Source organism: Heterodontus francisci, chromosome 6 (genome assembly GCF_036365525.1).
Source record: "Heterodontus francisci isolate sHetFra1 chromosome 6, sHetFra1.hap1, whole genome shotgun sequence".
Lineage (NCBI taxonomy): Eukaryota > Metazoa > Chordata > Chondrichthyes > Heterodontiformes > Heterodontidae > Heterodontus > Heterodontus francisci.
Window position 1 is genome coordinate 35,482,384 of NC_090376.1, and position 12,992 is coordinate 35,495,375.

A 12,992-nucleotide genomic window follows, 5' to 3' on the forward strand; every position below is an offset into this window, starting at 1 on the left:
AAGAAATGCAGCTACAGAGGCTTCAGAAAAGCCTTACAGAGGAAATGCGGCAACAAGGATTTCAGTTCCCACACTTTTGATATGCAGGGTTTCTTTCCAAGAGAGAGAAAGAGATGAGCTGGGTTTCCTTGACAGGCAAAAGCCAACTGTCTTCCAGCAGTTTACACTCCAACTCACTGTCCAAAGCGGAACCATAAATAATGTCACAAGAGACAAGCCTCCTGACCTCTATAAATCTTGACCTGTCACTTCTCTGCAAACATCATCTCCAAGTCAAAACAACAAGCTGCGTAATTATCTGCAAACAGGTGCCTTCCAGTAAGGGCTTGTGTACAAGCCAATTCCAGGAACCTTCTGGTGACTTCTTTAAAAACAACTACAAAGTTTAGCATCTCTTCAAACTTCCAGATGAATCAATATCCATAATTCAACTATAAGCCCTTAAAAACATATTTTACAAAAAATTGAAGCACTCTCACAACACCCCCCAAACTGCGTGAATGAATCTAGAGTCCAAGGGTTATCCGTTGAAGAGATGGCTACTCACCCCTATACATAACTCCAAGAAGGAGGTACAGAGGCACTACAACTGAAGCCATCTACTCACAAGGACCACCATTGAGCAGGCCATTGGGCATCTGAAGATGCAGTTTCAGTGCCTCAACCGGTCGGTGCCCTGCAGTACACTCCTGCAAGGGTCTTGCTCTGTGCTCTCCATAAAATGGACTTCCAGAGAGGTGTGGACCTTTGAAGAAGGTGAGGCTCTGGAATGACACAGCTCCTTGGAGGAAGAGGAGGAGCAGGAGATGTAAGAAGAGGAGAAAGGGGGATGCAAATCAGAGATGCGCCCAGGCTGTGCAGGGAGGTGGCCGGGCCAGCTCAGGCCTTGAGGGTCTCATCAGGATGCTGTCAACATCAGGGAGCATCTGATCTAGGCATGTTTTAGCTGAGCCCTTCTAACCCAGGAGGATGGCATGCTCTAGAACTAATTTTGAGCTGCCTGTGAGAACACTTCCATTGAAGACACACTCTTGAATGGATCCATTCTTACTGCCAATGAATGACCCAGTGGTCTCACTGTCCCCTTTCAAAGGCCTTTACTTCCCTCACCACTTCTTCCCTTTTTCCAGTCTTGCCATTAAAAAAAAGGAAGCTTGCATGGCTGGAGTCATGTGTCAATATGTACAGTGTGTTCCAAAAGTAACAAAGTGCACATTTACAAGTGAAGAAAGCCACAGTGAACCATTCAGTGCTCTGCCCAATGTGGTAGCCTCTGCTCTTGGCTACTTCTACACGGTGTCCCCCTTGTGGCTTCTGATGAGGTGGAGGCAGCTTGCTTGCGTATCTTGGTTTGTGGCTGAGATGCACGTGGCGGGCATCCTCATTGTCGAGGTGCCAGTGGGGGCACCTGCAGAGGTTGCTGCACCGGCGTCAATGCAGGTGCAGCCTCCGTCACAGGGCCCAGCTGCATAGATGGTCCCTCAGTCATGAGGGGAGGCCCCCTCATCTCATTGGTGACTGCCTTAGCCCTTGGCTGGCGCTCTGGATGGCTGGAGGGCAGCACCAGCTGGGGCATAACTGGCTCCCACTCCATGCACCTGTGCACCATCAGTGCCTCTGACTGGTCCATTCTATGCATGTTAGTGCATTGCTTCTGCAACCACTCAGAGTGCTGCTGCATATGGCTCTCCGTGAGGTTGGCAACTCTGTCAATGGAGGAGCCCATGCATTCAAAGCTCTGAACCATAGTGGTACACATGAGCTGAATGGACTTCTCCATTCTCAGCTCATGACCCGCATTGCCTCAGGGAACTCCTTTCTTATGATTCCCGAGATCCTGGATTTGCGCACAGCTGAGTATTTCTGTGTTTGTCCTCTATCCTTTGAGGGAAAATGCCTACAGCTGCCTCTGCCACTCTCACCTCCTGCTCTCTAGTGGAATGCTGTTCACCCAGTGCCACCCTATCTAAGCACACGAGAGGACCCACTGATGTGAGTGTATCTGCACTGCGCTTGTAGGATGTGACGGTGCTGGCTCTGCTGTCTTGGTTTCTTGCAATGGCCCCGATGCCAAGACAAGACTCTGGTGTTGCCCCTCCATGACAGAACCTGTGGGAGACACAAGAAAAAGTTCATGAGAACTAGCCTGAGAGAGCAGAAACCGTTGCAGCGTTAAGGCTTCCCAATGCAGCTGAGTCTTTAGCATGCTGTCCATGCACTCCACCCCCTTCATCTAAAGATTTCTATATTTTTTCACCCTCTCCGTTAAATATGCCCATCTCTCCTTCCCCAACTGGGTCCTGTGGGGCCACCCTGGTGAATTCCATGGCTCCCTCCTCCATGGCAGTGATGATGGCAACCTGGGGCACTCTTTCTCCAGTTCGAGCCCTCTCCCTGTCATCATGTGCCCTTTACCTGCACGAAAGGTCTTCCTAGCCTCTCTGACTAATGCCAGCAGCTTGTTAAACTTCAGAAAGCTTGTTATGGAAGGATAATGCTGGAGCCTATCGTTACTCAGTTTCACATTTGTTGTACAGAGTAAAAGGATTACAAACATGTAACTCCTCACACTGCTTATAGATGCTCGAGTAAGAACTCAATTAACACCCTCCATCTGCACCTAATTAAACAATTGATACACAATTAACAGATTAACACAGCTCACAGACAGAAGAAGCTGCCTGTATCAATGCTTGCAAGTCCTCAACAGCGCTAGTCATGCTGAGGGGTCAGTAAGTACCCTGGACACACATTTTTCCCATGTTCAGGAGCAGGATGTACCCTCAGGCTCCTCAGCTGGTGTGTCTGCTGGAGATTAAATACCCAGGGCCAGTCATCAGGGTCTCGTGTTGCACTCACCTTGCCAGAGCAAAGAAGGTCAATGAATCTTTTTTGGCACTGCAGCCAGTTCCTCCAGACTGCACTTCTGCTGCTGACTGTTGCAGCCACCCCCAGCTATGCCTGTTTTCTTTGGTTGGGTGACCTTCTCCTTCCACCCTCCAGAAAGAGGACCTCACTCCTCTCCCTCACAGTCTCCAGAAGGACCTCAAGGTTAGCATCTGAAAAGCAAGAGGCATCCCTGCCCCATGTGCCAGGCCTCTGCCTCTCCTCCTGTCTCCCTGGTTCTTGCATTTCTTCTTTCAAATAGCTGCCTCAGCAATGGCTGCCTTTAAATTGGGCCTACACTTCAGCAGTCCCACGTCCATCCTGCACCTGCAACTGCTAATTGGCCGCCCAACCTACCCTCCAGCCAATTAGCAGCCCACATCTGCAAAAATCGCTGGCTGTGACTACTTACCCCACCCACCGCCGGCCGGGGTCAGGACCCGAAAACGGTCCCAATCTTGGTTTCCTGAGGTCAGTGGCAAAATCCTACCCTATTTTGGGTCTCCTGAGAGACAGCCATTACAGTAGCAGCAATTGGTATCTTTCCGAGACCTGGACACTGATCTCAATTCATCATTGCAATTAAGATGTTTGGTTCTGGATTCTTCTGGCAGCTGAACCAGTTTGTTCAGTGATTAGTTAAACCAAACAGACCAGGAATGTCTCATATTTTAACCCTATTGTGTGCTGAATTGGCTGATATCAGCCATGGCAGATGTGGAGGGGCTACTATGGGCTGCAGCACCTCTGGGTTGGAAGGACGGGGAACACAGTCTGTTATCTATTAGAAGTGTTTTTGTGTGGACAGCAAATGAGGACAGGACTAGCTTAGTTTTGATGCCCCCTTCCACTCTCTATCAAGGTTAAACATTGAATAACAGCCACTTGGGCATGGGACTGGATCCCAGCATGAAGTCAGTACTTTTATGAGAAGGGAGTATTAATGAAAAATGCCAGCTAATGGAAATGTTACGCTGGGTTCCTCTAAACTGTTCTTTTTGAACCATGAGACCTGAAATCAGTTGTCTCCAGCAAAATTTTGAAGGCAGAATTGGTAGCATCTCTCAGGGAAGAGATTTTGACTCAGTCTTAATGAGAGGAAGTACTTTATATTGAAACAATTTACAGAACGTTGGCGATCTTCCTTTTTAAAAATGAGGTCGAAATAGATAACACAAAAGATAGATAGCTGTTTCTTTCCATATGTTCATCAATTCTTCAAAACTGCACCCAAGCTGAATTGTTATGTTTCTTATTTGATCATTTGAATTCTTACCTATGAAGTGTGTCAGCAAAGGAGCACCGCCACCCACCATCCCCTGCGCCTCCCCCCCGTCCATGACCATAATCTAAGCTGTTACTATGCTAATATGTTTTGTATTACAAAGTATAAGAAATCAATCTAGCTAAGCCATTGATTCTTTTAAACTAATGTGCTCATTAACAAGTATCTATTAATTGGCTTGGATTGCATTAGATATTAATATGATGAAAATGTATTGTTGCGACTGAGGCAGGAAGAGTGCACTTTTAATTCAGTCCACTTCTCCACAGCACACAGCATATCAATAAATTTTTCCATTTACTGAAATAGCCAATTAGATACTCTATTTGTCCCCAGAATAAAGCACACCAACCAGGTTTCTTTAACCAACAACAAAATTAACCATTTATTATAAAACCAAGTCTGAACTAATAATGAAGTAAATCTGTATACAAATTGAGATATTAAAGCTCTCTTTTTTTCCCCCTAAGCCTCATGCACACACACAGACATCCAAAAAACAGTTAGATGTGAAAAAAACATTTTTGTTTACTGCTGTTTCATAGGAATGAAAGGAATAATAAAAACTTAGACTGTAATGATCTGGAAGGAAGTTCTTTGGTTTGGTGAGGTGTCCCAAAGTCGAATAGTTGGATGCCACTCAAAGTCTTTCCAGGCAAGTTTGATGAACAGTCTGTGATGGGTAGGTGTTCAAAGAAATTCAATTGTAAAAGGCTTCACATAGGTCTTCCATGAGGGTTGTAGCAACAGGTGTCAGTTCTCACATTCGATGCAAAAGCCCTTTTTTTAAAGATGCAAGATTTCTGCAAATTCAGGGTTTCTTCAAAAATGCAGGAGGCAACAGTACCACTTCATACAAGAACAAACAAAGAACAAAGAACAGTACAGCACAGGAACAGGCCATTCGGCCCTCCAAGCCTGCGCCGATCTTGATGATGCCTGCCTAAACTAAAACCTTCTGCACTTCCCTCTATTCCCATCCTATTCATGTATTTGTCAAGATGCCTCTTAAACGTCGCTATCATACCTGCTTCCACCACCTCCCCCTGCAGCAAGTTCCAGGCACTCACCACCCTCTGTGTAAAGAACTTGCCTCGCACATCCCCTCTAAACTTTGCCCCTCGCACCTTAAACCTATGTCCCCTAGTAACTGACTCTTCCACCCTGGGAAAAAGCTTCTGACTATCCACTCTGTCCATGCCGCTCATAACTTTGTAAACCTCTATCATGTCGCCCCTCCACCTCCGTCGTTCCAGTGAAAACAATCCGAGTTTATCCAACCTCTCCTCATAGCTAATGCCCTCCAGACCAGGCAACATCCTGGTAAACCTCTTCTGTACTCTCTCCAAAGCCTCCACGTCCTTCTGGTAATGTGGTAACCAGAATTGCAAGCTTTTGCTTTTCAAGAGCAAGGATTCTTTACAGAGAGGTAATACTTTTCTGGTTCTTCTTCTGATCTCCTGGCAGGTCCAAATTAAATTCTAATTGCCTGCATTTGTCCAAAGTTCAAAAATGAAACCAAAACTTTCCAGAAATAAGTCACATGCCAAATCATAAATTCTCTCTTGTCACAACAAAGGTTAGTCTTAGGTCAAACCCCCTTCTCATTTCCTTGAAATTACCTGCTTTCCAGTCCTTGTCTACGAGTTCAACTTTTGTTGAACTTCCTTTCAAAAACATCCATAAAGTTCAGCTATCTCCAGATGTCTCAATGTCCACTGAAATCCTTTTCAGTTTTTAAAACTATAGAATCCCAAGTTTTAATTCAAAAACATTGAAATCCTCGTAACAGTATACATTATTCTAAATGACAAGCAACTTATTTCTAGGGGACCATTTCTGATAAGTTACAAAATATTGGATATTAAAACAAGCTTTTCTATGATGAGCAGTTACTATTGAGCTAAAGCAGTGTTGACCAATGTTAGCCACAAGCTACAAATAGCCAATTGGGAAACCAGTTGTAGCTAATTGCATTTCTGATTAGTAAAGAAATAATGAGTAATAGACACCATTGTTGAGTATAAGATCTCAATACTGCTATTTGTGTCCTGTTTGCACGTGCACTTTAACCTTTTTGTTGGTTGAATAGTAAGCAGAGTGTGCAATTATTTAATGATCTTTTTGAGTGCTTACCTCCTTGGTTACTGAATGATAGATGTTGTTTATTAAGTATACATATGTGAAGTACCTGTATCATGTGAGTGTAAGGCACTTTCCAACAAAATTAGTGGATTTGGCTAAAACAGTGTCGCTATAGCCACACCTATAGCTAGTCAGCAATTTCTGTTGGACAACACTAACCTAAAGTAACATCAATTCTCATTATGTAATTAAATCAGTTAGCTAATTGTCATTTTTGTTGAACAACATTTTTCTCCAGGCTTACCATAAAGCCAACGATGAACGTCGCACATATCTGACGGAAATTGCACAAGTAAGTTTATTACGTTTGTTGGACAAATTGGAACCATGGAGTTACTTAACAAGAAATTTCATTATCTTCCTTGGCATTAGTTTTAATGACTTTGTAAACTAATTTACAACCTTGTTAAAAATATCACCCAAGAAAATCATCATTAGGACTCAAAACTGTTGCAGAAAATTCTGATCCACATTAACATCTGTTTGTCTTTTTCTGGTTTATTGCATCGATTTAAAAAAAAATATTGATGGATGGATTTATGAGCTCAGCGGTATGATGGAACTCCATTAGGATACACTTTAAATTTCCTTTCATTTATGACTATCTCCTGCTAATGGAACTTTGGCTGCTTAATAATAACTCATATAAGTCAGCTCTCTGGGGGGAATTTTATGCTCTCCCGCACAGCAGGTTTGGAGGTGGTGAGAGCATATAATCAGGATGGAGGGGGTGGGGGGGAGCTCTGCCACCTTCCTGCCTCCACCTAAATTATGTTCGGGGCGGCAAGGCTCATGGACAGCCTTCCTGCCTCACTGCTAATTTAGGCTTTTAAGTGGGCAATTAATGCCCAATTCAGGGCCTTATTCTACCTCAGCCGATATCAGCCCAGCGGTGGGCAGGCCTGTTGCCACCCGGGGAGAAGACCAAGCAAACCCGTGCGGGTTGCTTGCTGGCTCCAGGCGTGGGGGGGAGGGGTCCTGCGCTAAAAGGCATTTAATGCCTGATTGAGAGATATGGCATTGGAAAGGGGGGTGCCAGCTGAGAGTCACCTCCCTGCCCTTGCTGCTGACCCCCCTACAACCGCCTCCCCCAAGACCCCCAACCTGCAAAACCCCTCCTGCCCTGACTCACCTGTGGCCTAGGTCTAGCGCCTCTGGTGAGTCCTCCTGCCCTGACGCACTTGTGGCATAGGTCTCCAGAGAGTCCAGTACTGGCAGCAGCCACCACCTCTGAGGTGGCTCTGCTCAGTTAAAGAGCTCTGATTGGCCAGCAGCTCTCAACAGGTGGAACTTCAGGCGCCGGGGTCCTTAATCCCGAGGAAGGCCCGCCACTGTACACTAAAATGCCGAATTGGCATGTAATGCGATGGCCTTCTCCAAAGGAGGCGTCGCAGAGCTCTCACTGGCACTTTAGCTGATGGCTGAGACCCTTGTCGCCTAGATAAAATCCCAAGGTGTTAAAGCAAAGATTTGACAAATCATAAGTGGACTGATTTCAACAGAACAATGTTATTTTAATCATAGTTTTTGCAACTATTTAATTTTTGAAAGACATTGTGATGTTAAGGCCCTTTCCATTTTATAATTTGTCATCTAGACCATTGTACTTTTTTTTCTTTTTTGGCCTCCTTGACTCGGGAGACAATGGGTAAGCGTCTGCAGGTGGTCAGTGGTTTGTGGAGCAGCGCCTGGAGTGGCGAAAAAGGCCAATTCTAGAGTGACAGACTCTTCCACAGGTGCTGCATATAAAAATGGTTGTCAGGGCTGTTTTGCAGTTGGCTCTCCCCTTGCCCTTCTGTCTTTTTTCCTACCAACTGCGAAGTCTCTTCGACTCGCCACACTTTAGCCCCGCCTTTATGGCTGCCCGCCAGCTCTGGCAACTGACTCCCACGACTTGTGATCAGTGTCACAGGACTTCATGTCGCGTTTGCAGACGTCTTTAAAGCGGAGACATGGACGGCCGGTGGGTCTGATACCAGTGGCGAGCTCGCTGTACAATGTGTCTTTGGGGATCCTGCCATCTTCCATGCGGCTCACATGGCCAAGCCATCTCAAGCGCCGCTGACTCAGTAGGGTGCATAAGCTGGGGATGTTGGCCGTCTCGAGGACATCTGTGTTGGAGATACGGTCCTGCCACCTGATGCCAAGGATTCTCCGGAGGCAGCGAAGATGGAATGAATTGAGACGTTGCTCTTGGCTGACATACGTTGTCCAGGCCTCACTGCCGTAGAGCAAGGTACTGAGGACACAGGCTTGATACACGCGGACTTTTGTGTTCCGTGTCCATTGTACTGCAAGTTGAAAAATACTATATAGTCTAAAAGTCAAATAACTTTTGGATTTAAAATGTTCCAACTTACCATAAATATAGTAGGACACACTAAAGAAACAATTATGCTATGAAAACTTCAGGATTCTTGATGTGGCTAGAGGGGTCACATGTGTAGGAAGTCTTTCCGGCTGCTTGAACTCGACATTGTGATTTCTAAACTTGAGGGGCAGCTGGAGGCACTGCAGAGCATCAGGGAGGATGAAAATTTCCTGGATCGTACGTTTCAGGAGGTGGTCACCTCACAGGCAATGAGAATTCCGTAGATGGGTAGTCGTAGGAAGAGCAAGAGGTGCAGGAGTCTTTGGGGTGTGTGCCACTCTCAAACTGGTACTCAGCTTTGGAGATTGCTGGGAGTGACGACACCTTGAAGAAGTGCAGTTCAGACCATGGCACCAATGGGCAAGGGGACTGCACAGAAGGGAACAGTAAAATATAGAAATGCAATTGTTATAGGAGATTCCATAGTTCGGGGGACAGACAAGCATTTCTGTAACTGTCATCGTGAGTCCTACATGGTGTGTTGCCTCCCTGGTGCCAGGGTAAAGGACATCACAGACAGGGGTTTAGATGTTTCAAAAGGAATAGGGAGGGAGGTAAAAGAGGTGGGGGAGTGGCATTGCTAATCAGGGATAGTATCACAGCTGCAGAAAGGGAGGTCGTCGAGGAGGGTTTGTCTACTGAGTCATTATGGGTGGAAGTCAGAAACAGGAAAGGAGCAGTCACTTTGTTGGGAATTTTCTATAGACCCCCCCAATAGCAACAGAGACATGGAGGAACAGATTGGGAGGCAGATTTTGGAAAGGTGCAGAAGTAACAGGGTTGTTGTCATGGGTGACTTCAACTTCCCTAATATTGATCGGAACCTCCTTAGTGCAAATAGTTTGGATGGAGCAGTTTTTGTCAGGTGTGTCCAGGAAGGTTTCCTGACTCAATATGTAGATAGGCCGACTAGAGGGGAGACTATGTTGGACTTGGTGCTTGGCAACGAACCAGGCCAGGTGGCAGATCTATCGGTGGGAGAGCATTTCGGTGATAGTGATCACAACTCCCTGACCTTTACTATAGTCATGGAGAGGGACAGGAGCAGACGGGATGGGAAAATATTTAATTGGGGGAGGGGGAATTACAATGCTATTAGGCAGGAACTGGGGAGCATAAATTGGGAACAGATGTTCTCAGGGAAATGCACAACAGAAATGTGGAGGTTGTTTAGGGAGCACTTGCTGCGACTGCTGGATAGGTTTGTCCCGATGAGGCAGGGAAGGGATGGTAGGGTGAAGGAACCTTGGATGACAAGAGATGTGGAACAGCTAGTCAAGAGGAAAAAGGAAGCTTACTTAAGGTTGAGGAAGCAAGGATCAGACAGGGCTCTAGAGGGTTACAAGGTAGCCAGGAAAGAACTGAAGAATGGACTTAGGAGAGCTAGAAGGGGACATGAAAAAGTCTTGACAGGTAGGATTAAGGAAAATCCCAAGGCATTCTACACTTATGTGAGGAACAAGAGGATGGCCAGAGTGAGGGTAGGGCCGATCAGGGATAGTGGAGGGAACTTGTGCCTGGAGTCGGAGGAGGTAGGGGAGGTCCTAAATGAATACTTTGCTTCAGTATTCACTAGTGAGAGGGACCTGGTCATTTGTGAGGACAGCGTGGAACAGGCTGATATGCTCGAACAGGTTGAGGTTAAGAGGGAGGATGTGTTGGAAATTTTGAATGATATGAGGACAGATAAGTCCCCGGGGCCAGACGGGATATACCCAAGGATATTACGGGAAGCGAGGGAAGAGATTGCTGCGCCTTTGGCGATGATCTTTGCGTCTTCACTGTCCACTGGAGTAGTGCCGGATGATTGGAGGGTGGCAAATGTTGTTCCCTTGTTCAAGAAAGGGAATAGGGATAACCCTGGGAATTATAGACCAGTCAGTCTTACGTCGGTAGTGGGCAAACTATTGGAGAGGATTCTGAGAGACAGGATTTATGATTATTTGGAAAAGCATGGTTTGATTAGAGACAGTCAGCATGGCTTTGTGAGGGGCACGTCATGCCTCACAAGCCTTATTGAATTCTTTGAAGATGTGACAAAACACGTTGATGAAGGAAGAGCAGTGGATGTGGTGTATATGGATTTTAGCAAGGCGTTTGATAAGGTTCCCCATGCTAGGCTCATTCAGAAAGTAAGGAGCCATGGGATTCAGGGAAAGTTGGCTGTCTGGATACAGAATTGGCTGGCCCATAGAAGACAGAGGGTGGTAGTAGATGGAAAGTATTCAGCCTGGAGCTCGGTGACCAGTGGTGTTCCGCAGGGATCTGTTCTGGGACCTCTGCTCTTTGTGATTTTTATAAATGACTTGGATGAGGAAGTGGAAGGCTGGGTTGGCAAGTTTGCCGATGACACGAAGGTTGCTGGAGTTGTGGATAGTGTGGAAGGCTGTTGTAGGTTGCAACGGGACATTGACAGGATGCAGAGCTGGGCTGAGAGGTGGCAGATGGAGTTCAACCTGGAAAAGTGTGAAGTGATTCATTTTGGAAGGTCAAATTTGAATGCGAAATACAGGCTTAAAGACAGGATTCTTAGTAGTGTGGAGGAACAGAGGGATCTTGGGGTCCATGTCCATAGATCGCTCAAAGTTGCCACACAAGTTGATAGGGTTGTTAAGAAGGCGTATGGTGTGTTGGCTTTCATTAACAGGGGGATTGAGTTTAAGAGCCGCGAGGTTATGCTGCAGTTCTATAAGGCCCTGGTTCGACCACACTTGGAATATTGTGTTCAGTTCTGGTCGCCTCATTATAGGAAGGATGTGGAAGCTTTAGAGAGGCCGCAGAGGAGATTTACCAGGATGCTGCCTGGACTGGAGGGCATGTCCTACGAAGAAAGATTGAGGGAGCTGGGGCTTTTCTCATTGGAGCGAAGAAGGATGAGAGGTGACTTGATAGAGAGGTACAAGATGATGAGAGGCATAGATAGAGTGGATAGCAAGAGACTTTTTCCCAGGGTGGAAAGTGCTATCACCAGGGGGCATAATTTTAAGGTGATTGGAGGAAGGTTTCGGGGAGATGTCAGAGGTAGGTTCTTTACACAGAGAGCGGTGGGTGCGTGGAATGCGCTGCCAGCGGTGGTAGTAGAAGCAGATACATTAGAGGCATTTAAGCGACTCTTGGATAGGTACATGGATGATAGTAGAATGAAGGGTAGGTAGTTAGTTTGATCTTAGAGTAGGTTTAAGGTTCGGCACAACATCGTGGGCCGAAGGGCCTGTACTGTGCTGTACTGTTCTATGTTCTATGTTCTAAGGAGGAGATGTTTCAGGTATGACTGGGCACATTCCTACAAGGATGTAAGTAAAGGGAACCAAAGCCAGGGCTCCTTGGATGGCAAGCGAGATAGAGATTATGATGATACAAAAAAAGAGGGTGTATGATGCATGTCAGGCGATTTCTTCAAGCGAGAACCAGGCCAAAAGCAATAAATTGAAAAGGGAAGTGAAGAGATAACTAAGACTTGCAAAGAGAGAATACAAGAATAGAATGGCAGTTAACATAAAAAGGAACCCAAAAATCGTCTACCAGCATGTAAATATTAAGTGGGAAGTAAGAGGTGGAGTGGTGCCTATTAGGGATAAAAACAGTGATATATGCTTAGAGGCACAGGGCAAGTCTAGAATACTTAATTATTCCTTTGTATTGGTGTTCACTAAAGAAGAGGATGCTGACAAAATAATCAGTCGAAGTAGTATTGGTAGAGGTAATGGTTGGGGAGAAAATTGATAGGATATCTTGGAAAGGCTGTCTATGCTTAGGGTGGATAAATTTCCTGGTCCTGATGGTTTACATCCCAGGTTGCTTAGGGAAGTGGGAATGGAGATAACAGAAGGGCTTGCCATAATCTTCCAATCTTCCTTAGAGACGGGGGAAGTGCCAGAGGATTGGAGAGTGGCAAATGTTCAAGAAAGGATGTAAGGACATTCCTAGTAACTGCAGTCTGGTCAGTTTAACATCAGAGGTGATAAGGTTTTAGAAACAATAATCAGGGAAAAAAATCTTCTGGCACTTGGAGAAGTTTGAGTTAGTTAAGGAGAACCAGCACGGATTTCTAACAGCCAGATCATGCTTAACTAATCTAATTGAATTTTTTGATGAAGTGACAGAGAAGGTTGATGAAGGGAAAGGACTGGATGTTTGACAAAGTGCCACATAAAAGGCTGGTTAACAATATTGAGGCTCATGGAATAGGAGAGTCAGTGTCAGCTTGGATAAAAAATTGGCTTTGGAAAAAAGTGAGTTGTGGTAAATCTGAAACAAAAACAGAAAATGCTGGAAATACTCAGCAGGTCAGGTCGCATCTGTGGA

At 45.7% G+C, this 12,992-nt stretch overlaps 1 protein-coding gene across 4 annotated transcripts in view; it reads left to right on the top strand.

Moving 5' to 3' along the window:
- The window catches only part of ccdc169 (coiled-coil domain containing 169), a 105,023-nt gene that overhangs the window by 54,889 nt on the left and 37,142 nt on the right, over window positions 1-12,992 (top strand). For 2 of the 4 annotated variants that reach the window (XM_068032812.1, XM_068032814.1), the window contains one exon: window positions 6,555-6,608. The exons of the other annotated variants lie outside the window; for them this stretch is intronic. In XM_068032812.1, the coding sequence (XP_067888913.1) occupies window positions 6,555-6,608 (54 nt within the window). The remainder of the gene's footprint in view (window positions 1-6,554; window positions 6,609-12,992) is intronic. 4 annotated transcript variants of the gene reach the window in all.